Raw genomic sequence first — 16,721 nt, 5'->3', positions numbered from 1 at the left:
AGGGGGGGGGGTTGTGGGGGGAGGGGATGGGGTCAGGGATGGGGGTGGTAAAAATGGAAATTATACGAAGGGCTTAGTAACATAAGTTTTGCTGAGACCCCATGGAATCTGCTATCTTTTGGATGGCTTGTAATTAGTAAGGTTACTATGCTTACCGATACCCACTTGATTGATAAACTAGTATATATGGGAAAATGTTTTCTGTCCGGGAGAGTGGACCCTGTGCCAGCGCCCCGACTAATGAGAGCACACATTCGGGCATTGACCAAGAGGGGCGCGGTGGTCATTTTGCACCCCGTGTCTAGGCGCAGGGGTGCGCTCCTGGACAGAAAACGCATCTCATATATATATATATATATATAATGTGGGGTTTTAAGGGTGTTTTAGTCTTTAAGAGTATTTTAGTCCTTGTAATATTCTAGAACATTCTTTCCTCCACCATAAATAAAGAGGGGCTGGTGTCTAATTGACACAAGCTCGATTCTCCAAATCAACAATATAAAACACAGGAAAGAGGGATTCTGATTGCAGCTACTGCTTTGACCTCTTCTGCAGATTGTAAGTGTTTGGGAGGAGAACAAGCCTTGGCTTCCCAAAGCTCGAATAGATGAGGTATGCTATCAAAATTTCAATTTTCATATTGAATTTATTCATATTAATCAGAGGAAAACTTCAAGATTGACTGTAAATGATTTTTTATTCAGGTTCTTGCTGATGCTGATAAGATCAAGAATTGGTTGGAGGAAAAGCAGGCTGAGCAAAATAAGTATGTAATTTGTCTTAGTAATAGCTAGTGCATCAATGAATATTTTTCCTCAGAAAATAACTACATCTGTTTGTTTGTTTGCTAGCATTAAACCTGTGCATTCAATGGGAACATAACAAAAGAAGCGAAAATGTTTTTAATTAAACAATAGAAATAGAAATAGGAAAGTATCTAGAACTTCAATATTTAAAACAGTGCAAATCTAGAGGTATACACCCTGGTTGTGAAATACCATATAATTGAATTGCAGTAGGAACATCAGATGATACTAAAATTATATGGATGAGTACTTCCAAGTTTTAGATATGCATGGATTCTCCCTTAAGCAAGACATTTTCAAGGGACATACATTACATATGTATAATAAATTAATGACGGAAATATAAAAAAATATTAGAATTAATTTTGTCTGTTTGGGATGAATTTGGATGGAAGAGTTAAAGATTTGTACTAATTATTCTAATTCTATTATCCTGTCACGTTTGGAGTCAAATAAATTAGAGTTTATTAAGATAGCAGCAAGCCAAGATGGTCTCATGTCACAATCAAAGCTAAAGAATGGGAAGTTCTTACTTCTAGCAACATTCCCTTACCGATTACACATCAGAGATTCTACTACTAATGAATCTAGGGGTAAAGAGGCTTTGCTTCTTGTTTTTATTGAATAGGCCTGGTTGGAACTGTTAAATCTCGTGGGGAGTGCAATGTCCATGATGGCATGGTTTGGACTCAAAAGATTAAAATAACAATAAAGCAGCTATATACTACATTGAAAAACAAATGATATGGGAAAGAGAAACCTGAGGTTGGGTTGGTCAAAACCTGAAAAAACAAACACTAGCAATTATAGGAGTGATATTTTTTTTTTTTTTTTGGAGAGGGGAGGGTGCAGGACATGTGGGTGGGTGTGTGTGTGTGAGAGAGAGAGAGATTGTAGTTTCTACTCCCTTTTAAAAAACTCTGGACAAGTTACTTTGCTTGGAAATAAGAGAAATTTGAGGAAGGAGAAGAGAGCTAACAGAAAAATGTGTGAGAGAGATATTTGTTGGAAAAAAAATAGAAGATAACTAATTGCAATGATTCTCAATAAATATATTTTATCTAAATTTAGGGATGAGTGGTTGGGAGTTGGGGCAGAGAAAGATGTGGGACAAGGATTTATGAGAGGAAGTGATAATCTCCCTAGTATTTGGATAGAATTTAAGGGTAAGAGAGTTTCCTTTGAAGTGGTGGTTAGATTCCCTATAATACAGGATCTATTTCTCAATATATTATTTGAAATACAAAATTTTGAAAAGCTTAGAATGACCAATCAAAGCTCTTATTATTAATTTTGAGAAAATTAAAGTCCCAAAACAAATGTGGTGCGAGCAAGGGTCATTAAGAAAAGATTTAATTCAATCATGCAATCATCTAGGGATAAATTCTGTGCATCTCTCAGTTTAGTCCTTAGCTTGGAAAGTTCCTAGGGCTTGAGCGTTGAGCAACTGTGTTAGATATCAAGCAGACTGTTTACAAGCTTGCAGAAAAATGTCTGTGATAAGAAATTTATGTCTTTATTCTGCATTTTCTGGAAAATGGTGAATTTAGGAAATGTGATGTGCACACTCTCATTTTGCTTGAGTTGCAGTGTTTGTAGTCTGGCTTCCTGTTGCTAATGCTTTAGACTGTATGTAAATAGTTTGGTTATTTGCTTGGGGGTTACGGTAGTATTACAAAGTTCCTAAGCCTCTGATCCCATTCAGAAGATCTCTAAGCTATTCTTGTGCTTGCATCTTGCTTTTTTGTCGAGGATTTAAACTGTTAAAATACTTAAACCATAAAATTCCCTCCCATATGAATCTTTACTGGTGGTGTGGTCATTTATGTTGCCTCAGTGTTTTCCCCCCTTTTCTTTAGAGTTGTGTACATCGGCATTTGTTGTCATACCATGTTCTGTAATTCAACTCATTGTTGTTTTATTACATTTCTTCGGTGGCCTTGCAAAAAATTGCACGCTCTGCTCATTTCAGTTCTTTTGAATACATGAAAAACTCTTCATATTCTTCCATTAACTATGTTTCATTTACAGGATTTCTGAATTTAGCACCCCAGCATTTACATCTGAAGAAGTGTATCGGAAGGTATTTGATCTCCAAGACGAGGTATGCTGATCACTAATTTCCTTCTCTAATGTGAAAAATAGGTCTTTTGTTCCATCCTTGATTGTTATCCTGGATTATTATCTTTAACCATAAACCAATGAGTGAAATTTGTGCCCTTGTAGGTCGCCAGCATTAATAGAATCCCTAAGCCAAAGCCTAAAGTTGAGAAGCCTAAAAAGAATGAAAGTGAAAGTGGTGGTGAGGAGACTGCAAGCACTTCCAGCTCAACTTCTGAAGAGACATCCACCCAAACTGACCAACCAGAAGGAGATCCAGCCGGATCACCCAGCGACAAAGTGGAACCCGAAACTGAGGTCCATGACGAGTTGTGATCAAATTTTTGAACTATACTGCAATACTTCTTAGCAAATGTAGATGGTTGAAGAAAGAGATGGTTGTGGCTTCTGCAACCCTGCAGTTTTGGAGGAATTAGAGTTTCACTGATCCCTTTTTGGGTGCTGGCTTTGCAAATGGTCTTCAAGTTCTATGTTAGAGCAAAGCCTAAAGAGAAGATAATGTATTTCTCTTTGCCATAATTATGAATGCCTAAGTATTCCCCATAATGTATGGGATGACATGCCATTTGGCAATGAGCTTATATACGGAAAATTTCCCTATGGCAATTAGGGTTAATTCTCGTACTGTACCAGGGGATTTTGATGCTTGTTTGAACAATCTCATAATATTAATATTAAAAATTTTGGTCTGACCTTGTTTCTGTTTATTGGTAGTAGTGTTCCTCAGAATCTGTGGGACTCGGGGCTGGATGATTTGGACTAATTGACCATTTGCCCTGAACAACCTGAGTCTAAGTGACAACTTTTAGAGGGATAAGCAATGTTACATGGCCAATGGATCATCCATATTGACTTGGTCGATGGATTATATCCTTTAACAGAATTGTCTTGCACGCCCTTGCAGTCCAAGAGGGCATTACCAGACTCTAGGTTTTCTCTGCCATGTGATACTGTTGTTGGTTTCTAAATTTTGTCCATGTGTTGACACAGCCTTACGCTTTTCCATCCATGATTTTAATTTTTATACATCTAGACCCACTATTTAATTAATATATGTCATCTCATCTTCTCAAGCTCGTCATTATGTGGATCTTAGGCACCCCAACCCCTAAATATTTCAACTCTAAATGGTAGTTAAAGAGAATGAACCATATAACTATACTTTGAAAGTGTTTATAATTGTATGGTAGACTTTTCGAAATTGAGGTTACATTCGTAACATGCTCTAATTTTTTGTATGTGAGATAATTTGATGATTTGTGTTTCTTAACCCTGGTTATAAGACATAATACACACAAATGGAGGACTACGGCTGCATTGCTTTTCTGCTTAGTTGAGCCAGTAGGCTTGATGATGCCATTGAGTTCATCAACCCTATACTGTTATTTAGGAAGATTTGCTCACATCCTGCGAGGTTCATCAAAACCATAATTAGGAGAATTTGCAGGGGAGAAGACCTTGCAGATGAGGCCAGAGGATCTTTCTGTATATGTTTTTTGGCCAAGAATCCTTGCTTCAGTGAGCATGTGGGACAGAAAGGCAGATGTTTTCATGATAATAAGGGTTCGAAGAGTGTGAGGGAACCTTCTCAAAGCTGGATTGTGGTCAAGGGAATGATTCATGTGTTCTATATTGAAGATGAGTCTTGCACAATGATGCCCTTGATATACTTAAAATTGGAGCAGCTCAATATCAAACTAAAAGAAGGATATGCTTCCATAGTTTTGCATGATATTGAACCTAATAATATTTAACAAAAAAAAAAAAAAGCAGTACTAAGATAATTCTCTCTTGGACTGATCAAACTACTGTCAAAGGTGGATAATGCAACATCTATAGTGTTATGGGAACTGCCATGCTGACTTGAAATTGATTTCAAAGATTGAGGATTTTCAATTAATAGTGTTGAGAGACTCATCGATTTTGTCATTTCTATCATGGAGCTTGTACATGTAATATTGGTAGCCCAATTGTGCACCAGCATATGTATGCCATTTAAGTATAACTGCATTAAAACTGAAGAAAAGGAGGCTAAGCCCCATCATATATACACTTTACCAGGGGAATCCTGGTAAAAAACTGTACAAGTTACACAAATCTGTAAAATACAAGATGCCTCTTGAGAGTATAGAACTACCAACAAAAATACCTCCATGACTTCTTTATGAGAGGGAAAGAAGAGAAAAAAAAGCACATATTTGAGGGATGAGGGTTCAGCAACAATCACTCATCCACAATCAAGCAGTGAAAAATTGATGTCAAGCATATAGCCTCTACTTTTCATCTGTTCTGTTAGATTTCTCAGCATCTCACAGATGTCTGCTGCCCTTGGTAGTGCTGGGTCATCGGAGATGAATGTATGGACTTGATTCTTCACCTCAATCCAGCTGCAACCAGGTTGCTTTTCCACTCCTTGTTCTTTCATCAGCACCCTCACTCTCTCCACCTCCTCCCATCTGCCTGCCTCAGCATGTATGTTTGACAAGAGCACATAATTTGAAGTCTTATGAGGTTCAAATTCAGAAAGCTTTTCAGCAGCAAACTTCCCCAGTTCTAAGTTTCTGTACATCCGGCATGCCCCAAGCAATGCACCCCATGTTCCTGCATTGGCCCTGATTGGCATTTTCATTACCAGTTGATAAGCTTCTTCTAGCCGACCAGCCCGGCCAAGCAAATCAACCATGCAGGCATAATGCTCAGCCACAGGTTCAATGGAGAAATCATCAGTCATAGATTTAAACAGTTTTAAACCCTGGTCAATCAATCCAGCATGACTACATGCAGATAAAAGCCCAACAAAGGTGACCTGATCAGGAGCAACCCCTACCATCTCCATCTCTTGAAAGAGCTGAATGGCCTCTTTCCCATAGCCATTCAATGCATACCCAGCAATCAGAGAATTCCAAGAAATTATATCAGCACTACTAATATCATTGAAGACTTGGTCTGCACTCAACACTCTTCCACACTTTGCATACATAGTGATCAAAGCATTCCCAACAAACAAGTCATGAACATAACCTAACTTCATAACAAGATGATGAAGTTGCTTGCCTACTTGTAGAGCTGCAAGGTTGGCACAAGCACTGAGACTAGTGGCAAATGTAGACTGATCAGGTTTCTTACCCTCTCTCACCATCAAGACAAAGTGCTGAAGTGCGTCAGTACAGAGCCCATTTTGGGTGAAACCTGAAATCATAGAATTCCATGAAACAGTGTTTCTCTCCACCATCTCGTCAAAGATATGTAGTGCTTTATCCATTTGACCTTCCTGAGCATAACCAGCAATCATTGTATTCCAAGAAACTATATCCTTTTTGTGCATTTGCTTAAACAGTTTGATTGCTTCATCCATTCTCCTACACATGGCATAGCCTGCAATCATTGTGTTCCAACAGACAACATCTCGAGAACCTACACTGTCAAAGATGTCACGAGCTTCATCCATTCTCATGCTCTGCACATACCCCGAAATCATGGCAGTTTTAGCTGCAACATTCTTGTAAGGCATACTATTTAGTAACTCCCTCGCTTCACTAAGCTTCCCAACACGAACATACCCATTGATCATGGTAGTCCATGACACAGAATTACTCTCTGGCATTTGTTTAAATAATCTAATAGCCTCGTCAATTTCACCATTTTGCACATAACCGGCGAGCATGGCATTCCAAGCAACCACATTTTTCTCAGGCATTTGTTCAAAAATTCTCTGTGCTTCAGCAATCTGACCATTCCTTGCATAGCCACTTAACATTGTCACCCATGAAACTATATTCGGGCTAGGAATTCTCAGAAAGAACAGCCAAGCTGAGTCCAGATCACAAGCCTGAATAAACCCATCAAGCATTAAATTCCAAGAAACTGCATCTCGCTCTTCCATTTGGTCAAAAAATTTCAATCCCATACCTATCTCTCCGTTCTGGGTATACCCTGTAAGCATTGAATTCCATGAGACCATATCCCTCACTGGCATCTGATCAAATAATCTCCGAGCCTCTTCAAGCCGTTGGTTCTTCACATAACCTGTGATCATCGCATTCCAACAAACCAGGTTTCTCTTATCTGGAAGCCGATCAAAGAAATATCTTGCTTTCTGAAGCTCCCCGTTTCGAGTATAGCAAGTAATCATCAGAGTCCACGAAAATATATCTCTTTTGGGCATTTTGCCAAACAAGTCAGCAGCTTCATGGATTTGATCATTATGTAAGTACCCTGCTATCATCGTGTTCCAAGAGACCAGGTTCTTTGAATGCATTTGATCAAAAAGGCGCCTTGCATCAGTGATTCTGCCGTTCTTGGCATAGGCCGAGATCATTGAATTCCATGTCACAGTATTTCGATTCACCATTCTCTCGAAGATTTTGATGGCTTCTTCGATTTGACCACATTTTCCCAACTGGGCTATTTTCAGATTTTGATTAAACACAAGGCTTCCACTCTCACCAATTGATTTCACAGCCGATCTCATAGCACTGCAGATGGGAGGAAAAGTAATTACCTCGAAATTTGGATCTGGAAATTAATGGGAAAGTTCTATGTGTAGGATACCATGCAAAAACCGTTGGATTGGAATTTGAGTTTGACGATCTTTCTCAGGCTTGAAGCCGGGACAATGGTGAATGAACATGAACCGAGGCCTAACCAGTAAGAACTGAAAGCTTTAAAACTCAAAGAATCAGGCATTGGACCGTCTCTATCGATGCTGATTAAATTGGTAAGACTCAGTTGGACTCAATTTTATAACACCTGGTCACAAAATCAGGATGGAAGTCAATCAATTCTAATTGGAAAAGTAGCCAATTCACCCAGAATATTTTTCTAACAGTCTAGAAGATCAAGTGTTCGCTAGATGCACACAAGACAACATCTCCATCCTTCACTCTCTGGTCCTGCATTTAGCACTTCAACCTATTTTTCGTTGATTGCATATTTGCATTACCGTTCTCTGGTAGAAGGTAGAAGAAAAAGAATCAAGTGCAACATGGTTCAAACGTTATATATAGTCTCGTTTAATGGGGTCTGCCAGATTCACTGAGGCAATCTGGCAAACACCTCATATCTATGTCCAGTGACTCCAGGCACACAAGAGGCTACACGTTGACCCATGCTCAACTCACTTCCAAGAGTAACCACTTGATTATGAAAACAAAAGTAGCAGATCAAATTGATTTCAGCCACAGTTTGATAACACGCATGAATAAGGGAACTTAATTCATAACAAAGACAAAAGTACCGAGGCCAACTGTAGATGTAAAGAGACTAAGACCATAAATCAGTCTTATTTAAGGCTGAACCTTGAGGAAATGTAGACGGGAAGCATAGAGAGAGAGAGAGAGAGAGAGAGAGAGAGGGATAGGGAGGGATTTTACCTCCTCCAACGCCGGTGCTGCAAGGCCTGAACGTCTTCGGAAGAGAAGGGGGCCAGGGCTGCCGGCACTTCGAAGACTCGAACACTCGCAACTCGTTAGAGCAGTAGCTACTGCTCGGTTCATTCCCTGTTCTCTCGGTATTGAATGCTGAAGGTAGAAGATGAAAGGAAAGACGAAAGATCGAATGAGTTACAGGCAAGAGAAAGGGAGGTTTTAAATGTAGGGCAATAGGGTAATTTGATATTCACTTTTCCTCTTTGCCCTTTTAGGCTGTGTTTGGACTTCATATGCCAAGAAAAGAGAAGGTAAAAGGTTTTGTGAAAGACCATGCATCATGCCCAAAATCAGTAAATGGGAGACGAGGGTGTAAGGTCCGGAACCAGATCCTCTCAAGTGTGAATAGTGCGTTCAGTGCACATCCAATAGCTTGGGGTCCGTGTTCAAGTACTTTCAGTCATCCAGTGCACATGGGATGCACTAAAACACTAGAGAGGATCCATGTCCCTAAGGTGCAATCCTCACTCTCATCCGATGATTGTGTGCATAGTGGAATGTGCACCAGACGGTCCAGACCTCTCTCTTGAGAAAAAAGATAAATTTGGAGAGAGAAAAATCAATCATTGTATCATCACAATTTGTCTTTCGTTCTGTTTTTTCTTATCTTTTCTTGACATGCAAACATAGCCTAGAGAAAACACAATACAATAGAACCAAATGGTTTGTTTTTGGGCATTCGTCTGAGCTTTGATAACGCTTTCTATAGTCTAAACAGCAAAAAAAGAAAAAGAATCATTTTCTAGCGCTCGATTGAGCTTAGTTCAAGAGAATTTGTTTATTTCTTCTACAATCTATTATTTTTACCACATGGATTGGTGATTTGAAAATTCAACCATTGGCTAAAATCAGATATGCCCATATCGAATTTGGTGTCCTATCTCAACTAGATATCCACTGTTGTATGGGGTTAACTTCTTCAGGTTTAACCCTTTACCATAGTATGATTCACTGAGATTTCAAAGTACAATAGGACTTAGGATTCATGGTTTAAGCTTCATCGTTTCAGGTTTCCCGGTACATGATTTCAATCGGAAGCAGGTTTCAAAGTCTCAAATTTCTGCTTTCCTGTGTTTCAAATTAGAGTTTTTGATTGTTAAAAGTAGTTTGATTACCAAAGAAATTTCTTGAGAAACAGGTCAAAAACTTATTATCCTCCAAAGGCATGCTACTTACATATTATATTAACACAAAATATTTATTATATGGTGGACTATACGATTGAGACGTTCAGAGACCAAACTCATCTGTCCTCCTAAATCTCAAAAGCCCAAAACCTCCATTCATTTCTCATAAAATGGTTTTTCTCTTAGAAAATGGAACCGCTGCTGCGACAATGATGGGTTAGCAAGAAGCTATACCGGCAGGATGAATTATTATTGAGCTTTCTATGTTCACATAAAAATAACAAATGGGCTGCTGCAGCGGCTGCTGCTGCTGCTGCTACTATACCATCTCTCTCCCCCAAAATAAATACCAATAACCCATCCCCCTTCCCCTGAACTGGCTAACCTTAAGCTGCATCAAAATCAAACTACTCTTTTTTAAGGTAAAAAGTAGATGTTGGCGCCCACTCTGAACTCATTCTACTCCAGTGATATAACGAGCTGTGATGTATCTAAGAAGCCATAGCCAAGGGTGGACCATAGCCATTTCGGTGCTTCTGTTGCCATCTCCAAGCAATCTGCAAGCTCTCTTGAAGATCAGTGTATTGGGCAGTCCAGTTTAGCTCATGGTTGATCTTTGATGGGTTGCTATATACTTCAGCATAATCACCAGGTCGACGACTAAGAAAATCGACTTTGATGTCCACCCCTGTGGCCTTCTTACATGCATCCACAAATTCCTTCACTGACCTACCTGCTCATGGGAATTGGAACAACAATTCAGTACCAATTTAACTCTCAAAATTTTAGCTTCCCCAAATTAGATGGGCTTATAACATGAAATTGTACCTTTTCCTGTGCCAACATTATAGATGCCAACATCCCCAGGTGTAGCTTTGGCCAGAGCTTTGACATGAGCATCAACAAGATCTGTCACATCAATGTAGTCTCTAACGCATGTTCCATCAGGTGTTTTATAGTCTGTTCCTTTAACCTAATAGGAAACCAACATCTCATCAGTACAATATAACTGGAACTTGGGAAGGAAAACTGCGATACAAAAATTCAGAATGCATTGATCATCAATCTACCTTTAGCCCAGGAATGACCCCCAATGCAGCATCAAAACAAGCCCCTGAAATCCGGCCATGCTCACGCAATTCGGGCCTGGGAGCTTCTCCTAACCTTCCTTCTGGATCTGAACCAATGACATTGAAATATCTGGAAATTTTGCACAAAGAGATCTGAGTCAGTCCACGTGTCTGGCTAAACTAATTCTGCTCATCCAGAAATTCAGAAATAAAACTAACAGCAATTTGGAGGTTCATAAAATCTAAATATATTGAAACTGAATTTTAAAATGAAGAAAAAAAAGTCTTTAAATCATGTTGACTGACAAAGAAGAGGTCCAAGAAGCAGCACACAGCTACCAAGACAAAACCAACACTTGAATGTTTGATACAAGTTTGACAGAATTACTGCTATTTGCACTGCCAAGACATGGTTATGCTTTTCAGCTCAGGCCATTCCCTTCTTTAGTATGTCAATAAAACCCAAAAAAAAAATAATAATACTACAAGTTCTGGTAGATCGAACCTAATTAAAAGCACAAGATTGTAAACACAGTTGATAAGCTTAGGTGTGTACAAAGTATTTGCTAATCATGCTTAATTTGAAATTTGTTTTGAAGATTTCAGTAGCATTAGAAATCCGGTTTCATATGAATACTCAATAAAAGGCACTGCCCAAATAGCAATGAGAAATCGACATGTGCTTTGATAGGAAAGTACATCATCCGAATTTCAGATAAAGAAGCACCTACTGACAAAAACACACATGCACACACAGAAACCAACCTCAATACCATGACTGCCATGTCTGAATTCTTCGAGAAGTCAAAGATGATATCCTCAGCCATCTTCTTGGCTTTTCCATATGGGTTAATGGGGACCTGCAATTATGTATTGGTGGAAAATTAGTGCAAGAATGCAACTTCAAAGTGCTCACAAAACCATTAGCATAAAGGTTCCAACATTTTCTTGCATTTTCATATTAAATAAAAATGTGAGAAGCTCAGACTCCTTAATATCAGAATGAACAAAAGAACATATGAACAAGCTCTAACCTGAGGAGTTTCCTCAGTAATTGGCATCTGCTCAGGCTCTCCATATGTTGCACACGTACTAGAATAGATTAATGTCTTGACACCATGAGCAGCCATGGCCTCTAATACCCCCAAGGTATTAGATGTGATATTATGATAATATCTGCAGCACAATCAAATATGTCATTTGTTACAGGTGGCGGGATTTGCAAGTGTAAATATTACAAATGAAAAAAAAAATACAGTGATCTGCCAAGCAGAGGAGCAGTTAACAAGGGGGGGGGGGATTCATTTAACATGGTATGAACAAGGAATAGAATACTCCCTCAAAAGGACAATTCAGACAAACAGCAAAAGATTAATGTACCCAAATGCTTAAAAAGACAGAGAGAGAAAGAGAGAGAGAGAGATGTCATCATATTCCTGGGTTTATACATAACCATTCTCTACACATGCTGAGAACAGATACAATGTACTTAGAAAAAATTGTTCCATAAAACTTTCTAAAAGTACATGGATTAGCATGCTGGAGAACCATTTATGTCGATGGACAGACCCACATAGCTCAAGCCCCAGTATTAAGACGTTCAAAATTAACAACATACAAACATGAAAATTCAAGAACCTGCAACAGAATTAACCACTTAGTTGATCCACCCGATTACAGAAAATTCAGTGAAAAAAGAGAGAATTTAACATCGTATGGAAACGCTATCTCCATACTAAATAGTACTGAAGTTATCAAGAAAACCTATGGGGCATGACCATGGTTATTAGTCAATTTCAGGAATAGACAGAATATAAACTAAAGATTCTAGACCCCAGATGAAGCCACAGACTTCCCTGGCCTAACTAATCAAATTAAGTAAATTACTCAGGATACAATAAATACTGAAAAGCTAAGTTGAAACTTTGAATGCAATTTACTCCTAAATAGAATCAGTTGATGCAAAAGCCCTAAAACATTGACTCTTCTCACCATTTCATAAAATTTATTGACATAAGCTTCCTATAGTGAGAATAGCAACTATGAGATTTTTTACTCACTGAAACTTGATCAAAATCCAGAAGACAACTACAGAAACGAGGGTGAAAAACAGCCAACATACTAATTTGAGAAAACCGATTGCCTCAACAAGGTGCATATAAAAGAGAATAAGACAAATTGGAGCTCAAGCATATGGGATCACACAAAGAAAGCAATCAACAAAATAAAACTTCAAAAATGGGCTCAACTCTCACCAGCCCAAATTTTGAGATTCCCAAAGTAGACCTTCAGTTGATTCAATGAGTTTATTACCATGAATAATTCATAGAACAACTATTAAATATAATCTCTTATTGGCATTCACAGACTTTTTTGTATAACCTACCCAAGCCATTTGTACAGTGGCATGCTTGCTAACCCTGAAGCAGAAATTGTTTAAAACAGCAGATTCTTTTCTTTGAAAATTCAATTTTCGGTAGAAGGGATGTAGCATATAATATCAGTAGACCATACCTGAGAGGCTCAAGTGTGCTTTCACCAACATAAGCAACAGCTGCAAAATGCATCACAGCGTCAAATGCATTTTCTGCAAATATTCTGTTCACCTGTAATATTAATTAAGGAAAGATGTTTGAACACCTTCGTTCAAATGTAAAAGTAGCATGCAACATATTATTTTCCCTTTCGTTGAAAGGTGTAAGCATGTAGCATAAAACAATTGGTGTGTTTAGGATACAGCTTTTGCATCCCCCAAATCAGCATATATAAACTGAAGTCGGTCTGGTTCCGGAAATTGCTCCTGAAGAACTTTAATAGCCCCAATATTTCCCCGGGAGAGATTGTCCTGTCAAAATGACATGGAAAGGATAAATATCGCTGCATGGCATTTTAGAGATTTAGCATCTCTTGCTTTAAATGATAACCAAGAAATTCTCTTTATTCTGGATGACAGGTACCACTATAGTTACGCGGTATGAATCCTTCAAAAGTCGAAGAGCAGCATGTGAACCTATATAGCCAGCACCCCCAGTTACTAGAACATGTGTTACACCTGGTTCATGGCGGGAAAACTGGGGGCAGAAAACAGATGAAGACAACAAAATGTTAGACCTCTAGAGGAACAGTGGAAAGAATGAAAAAGAAACCATTCTGGACATCCTTAAGTTAGTGCACTGCATAAGTATATAGAGATAGACATGGTACTGTAGTCGACATCATTCCACAAGATCCAAAAGGAAGAATCCAGATGCGAAATTTTCAGACGATAATTTTGTCAAAATAAAATTTTAAGGGGAAAAAAAAAAAGGAACACCTAACAACGCTCCTTCCAGATTTCATATAATTTAAGATAACGACATTTTACAGTCTACCATAAAATAGTAGGATCCTTCCAGCTGAAAGGCCACTAGAATCATGTGCAGTACAGAACAACACCTATATTTTAGTATTCCAGACAATGCTAAGCATAATTAATCACATACTGCCAATTTTTTTTGGGGGGGTGGGGGTGGGGGTGGGGGGGAGTGGGGTGGTGTTAGTTTGACAGAAAATGTTATTCATTAAGATCTTAAGTTGAATAGATAAAGGTTCCTAGTTGGCACAACAATTCCTAGCATTAGATGGGGTGCTTATGATGCATAGAACAAAGAACTTTGTAAGAGATCTGACCAAAACTGACCAGGTCAAATGATCCTAACCGGAAGCAAAGTAACAATCATCTCCAATATGTGAAGCTTTAAAAAATAAAATAACATGATCGGTTACAAGGATATTCTATTTCTAGTTATATTGGCAGTAGATAAATATTTATCAGATGCAACACAAATAAAATAAAATATTAAAAAACTTAATTCAAGTCAATTCTTTTCTTTTTAAGCAATCCAAATCAACAGACATGCACTTAATATCTCAGTCCAGTTCTAATCTCAAGACTAGAAAAAATATATATATAAAAATGGAAAAAACAAAATTCATGAAATTGGTTTAGGTGATGAAAAGTCGAATTGGATCATAAGAAAATGAAAAAAAAACAGCATAATTGTGAGTTTATATTTTATACACTGGACCAGGAACTTACTGCACTTGGGCTATTAAAACCAGGTGAATGTTTGAGCATAATAATGCACATAGCTGTCAGACAAGCAGCTAAAAGAATTTTTCCAGCAAAAGTGCTCTTCCGTTTTGAGTCAGCGTAATCCATTCCTGCATGCATGGAAAAGTGGATGTCACAACCTAAAGTTCTTGTTTTGAATAGTTTCCTCAAGCATTTGCAGTCCAATTTTAAGTCAGCTAACACTAACATTTACAAGCCAATAGACCTGAGTCCACAAACTCTAATCCTCAACAAAGAACAGTTAATTTCCCTATTGATTTTGAAATAGTTAAAGTGAATATGCTTGTAATCTATAGCTTCTACATTTTGTTCATCATCACAAATACTTCTTGGATGACATGATCATATCACTTTCCTGCTCATGCTTTATTTGCGGTAAAAAAGAAAACAAAATAATCTTCCCCTAGATGAAGCAAGCATATACACAGACACACAGAGAACAAAGTCCAAAGCACCAACCACCCTGAATGACGAGAAAACCCACCTGAAAATGACCAAGATCTACTGGTCCGAGGCTGAGTTCTGTTTCTGCTGAGACCCAGCATGTGCGAAGTCTCTTCAAACACAATATATGATGAAATTAAATCCTACTCAAACTCGATCCCCTCTGATGTGCCCTTTTCCGTAACCTGCACCAAATGAATCCAACCAAGGATGAGAAATATCTCCAAAAAGGAAGAACAAAGGTTTAAAAAGAAGGGAAAAAAAAGCCCCAGATGTTCTTTGCTAATGGGCAACAAAGACAAAGAGGGGAAGGGAAAGGAAAGAGAAAGTAAAAACAAAGGAGACGGAGGGGTGAAGTGCAGGAAATATCAAGAGCATAAAAGTCCAAAAAAAAAAAAATTAACCCCAAACGAAAGAAAATGGAAATGGACCCATTAAGAGAGAGAGAAGAACCAGAAATTTCCTAAAAATTCAAATTTTGAGTATCAAAAACCCAACAAAAAATCCCAGAGCGACCCACGATCATCGAGAAGATTCAATTTCGAAGATCAAGAAACAAAACCAAATCGACCCACATAGCAAGATTCTAAACATGCACCCAAAAAAAAAAAAAATACCAACAGAAACAAACAAACCCTCTGTCAGAGAAAGAAAGGAAGAAAAAAGGCGATAACACAGAACACAACCATGAATCATCAATAAATTCTCAAGATCAAAGAAACCCAGAAACCCAACTGAATTTAAAGTCTAAGGTACCTGAAAATAAAAGGCAAAAAATTCCTCAGAAAACAATAAAAACAGCTCCAGAAATCTAGACTTCAAGATTAGAAAAGGGTCTTTGTAGCCCAATCAAAAGATGACTTCAAGTGAGGGGAGAAGGAGGAATTTAAAAAAATTTCTTCACTGCATTCAAAAAACGAAAGTTAAACCACATTGAGTAGAAAGAACGAAGACGATTACCTACGCTAGAGAAGGAATTAGAAGCTACCCGGAAATAGAGATAAGAGAGAAGACGCGAGATGAATTCGGGCCAAGTCCTGGTCTTTGGGGGAAGGAGGTGAGAGTTTGAATTGAGAGAGACGGTGAGAGAGAGAGAGAGAGAGAGAGAGAGAGAGAGAGCGCTCTTCTAATATATGATAGCCACTAGTCAGTGACGAATTTGTTTGCCATGTTGGCAGCATAGAATTGGTAGGCAGCGAATCAAAGACTTTTCCTTTTTTATTTTTTTTTTCCAATTTTCAGTTAAACACTCATATTTCTATTTTTAAATATCTAAGATATTTTTCCCCTGAAGTGATGATTCCTCTTTATTTTTTTAATAATAATTTAAAGTATTTAAGTAGGTCACAAGAGTAATGTGATCATGTAACGTGTATTTGCACTCAGTGTATTTTAAATGTGAACTTATACTGCCTTATGATGGTTCATGTGGGCCGAACTTTATCTTGATGGGTTACCTTCTCTTGAGCCCAACCTACCAAGGACAACAACCTTTTTTTTTTCTTTTTTGGAAATATAAGAAAATAAATAAAGAAATATTTTGAGATGGATTGATCTGGTATGGATCCAAGTTGTACAGTGAAGGCCATAGACCATATGGAAAATTGTTATTT

At 38.1% G+C, this 16,721-nt stretch overlaps 3 protein-coding genes across 8 annotated transcripts in view; 1 reads left to right on the top strand and 2 right to left on the bottom strand.

Moving 5' to 3' along the window:
* The window catches only part of LOC122093651 (heat shock 70 kDa protein 17-like), a 13,888-nt gene extending 10,269 nt beyond the window's left edge, over positions 1 to 3,619 (top strand). The window contains exons 11-14 of the mRNA XM_042664013.1: positions 556 to 612; positions 705 to 766; positions 2,838 to 2,910; positions 3,033 to 3,619. Coding sequence (XP_042519947.1) covers positions 556 to 612; positions 705 to 766; positions 2,838 to 2,910; positions 3,033 to 3,242 — 402 coding nt within the window. The 3' untranslated portion in view covers positions 3,243 to 3,619. The remainder of the gene's footprint in view (positions 1 to 555; positions 613 to 704; positions 767 to 2,837; positions 2,911 to 3,032) is intronic.
* Positions 3,620 to 4,944: 1,325 nt separating this feature from the next.
* LOC122092727 (pentatricopeptide repeat-containing protein At4g02750-like) lies at positions 4,945 to 8,627 on the bottom strand. Of its 3 annotated transcripts, XM_042662971.1 has the most exons (3): positions 8,300 to 8,627; positions 7,479 to 7,676; positions 4,945 to 7,402 (listed from the first exon to the last, which is right to left on the bottom strand). In XM_042662971.1, the coding sequence occupies exon 3, from the start codon at positions 7,396 to 7,398 to the stop codon at positions 5,155 to 5,157; it is 2,244 nt and encodes a 747-aa protein (XP_042518905.1). In that variant the 5' UTR covers positions 7,399 to 7,402; positions 7,479 to 7,676; positions 8,300 to 8,627; the 3' UTR covers positions 4,945 to 5,154. The 3 variants fall into 3 exon arrangements, with proteins under 3 accessions (XP_042518905.1, XP_042518906.1, XP_042518904.1); XM_042662972.1 differs by lacking the exon at positions 7,479 to 7,676; XM_042662970.1 differs by having other exon boundaries at positions 4,945 to 7,676; positions 8,300 to 8,626.
* A 1,070-nt stretch (positions 8,628 to 9,697) lies between these two features.
* LOC122094311 (probable UDP-arabinose 4-epimerase 2) lies at positions 9,698 to 16,241 on the bottom strand. 4 transcript variants are annotated; one of them, XM_042665079.1, is made up of 12 exons: positions 16,097 to 16,208; positions 15,865 to 16,011; positions 15,149 to 15,293; positions 14,629 to 14,753; positions 13,508 to 13,621; positions 13,288 to 13,395; positions 13,065 to 13,156; positions 11,585 to 11,726; positions 11,316 to 11,410; positions 10,551 to 10,680; positions 10,309 to 10,453; positions 9,698 to 10,213 (listed from the first exon to the last, which is right to left on the bottom strand). In XM_042665079.1, exons 3-12 carry the CDS (start codon positions 15,207 to 15,209, stop codon positions 9,972 to 9,974), a joined length of 1,254 nt encoding a protein of 417 aa, XP_042521013.1. In that variant the 5' UTR covers positions 15,210 to 15,293; positions 15,865 to 16,011; positions 16,097 to 16,208; the 3' UTR covers positions 9,698 to 9,971. The 4 variants fall into 4 exon arrangements, with proteins under 4 accessions (XP_042521013.1, XP_042521012.1, XP_042521011.1 ...); XM_042665078.1 differs by lacking the exon at positions 15,865 to 16,011 and having other exon boundaries at positions 16,097 to 16,241; XM_042665077.1 differs by lacking the exon at positions 15,865 to 16,011 and having other exon boundaries at positions 16,069 to 16,223.
* Between the last annotated feature and the right edge of the window lie 480 nt (positions 16,242 to 16,721).

The sequence above is a fragment of the Macadamia integrifolia genome, chromosome 11 (genome assembly GCF_013358625.1).
Source record: "Macadamia integrifolia cultivar HAES 741 chromosome 11, SCU_Mint_v3, whole genome shotgun sequence".
Taxonomy (NCBI): Eukaryota; Viridiplantae; Streptophyta; class Magnoliopsida; order Proteales; family Proteaceae; genus Macadamia; species Macadamia integrifolia.
Note: the sequence above shows the minus strand (reverse complement) of the source record. Positions and strands in the feature narration are given on the sequence as shown.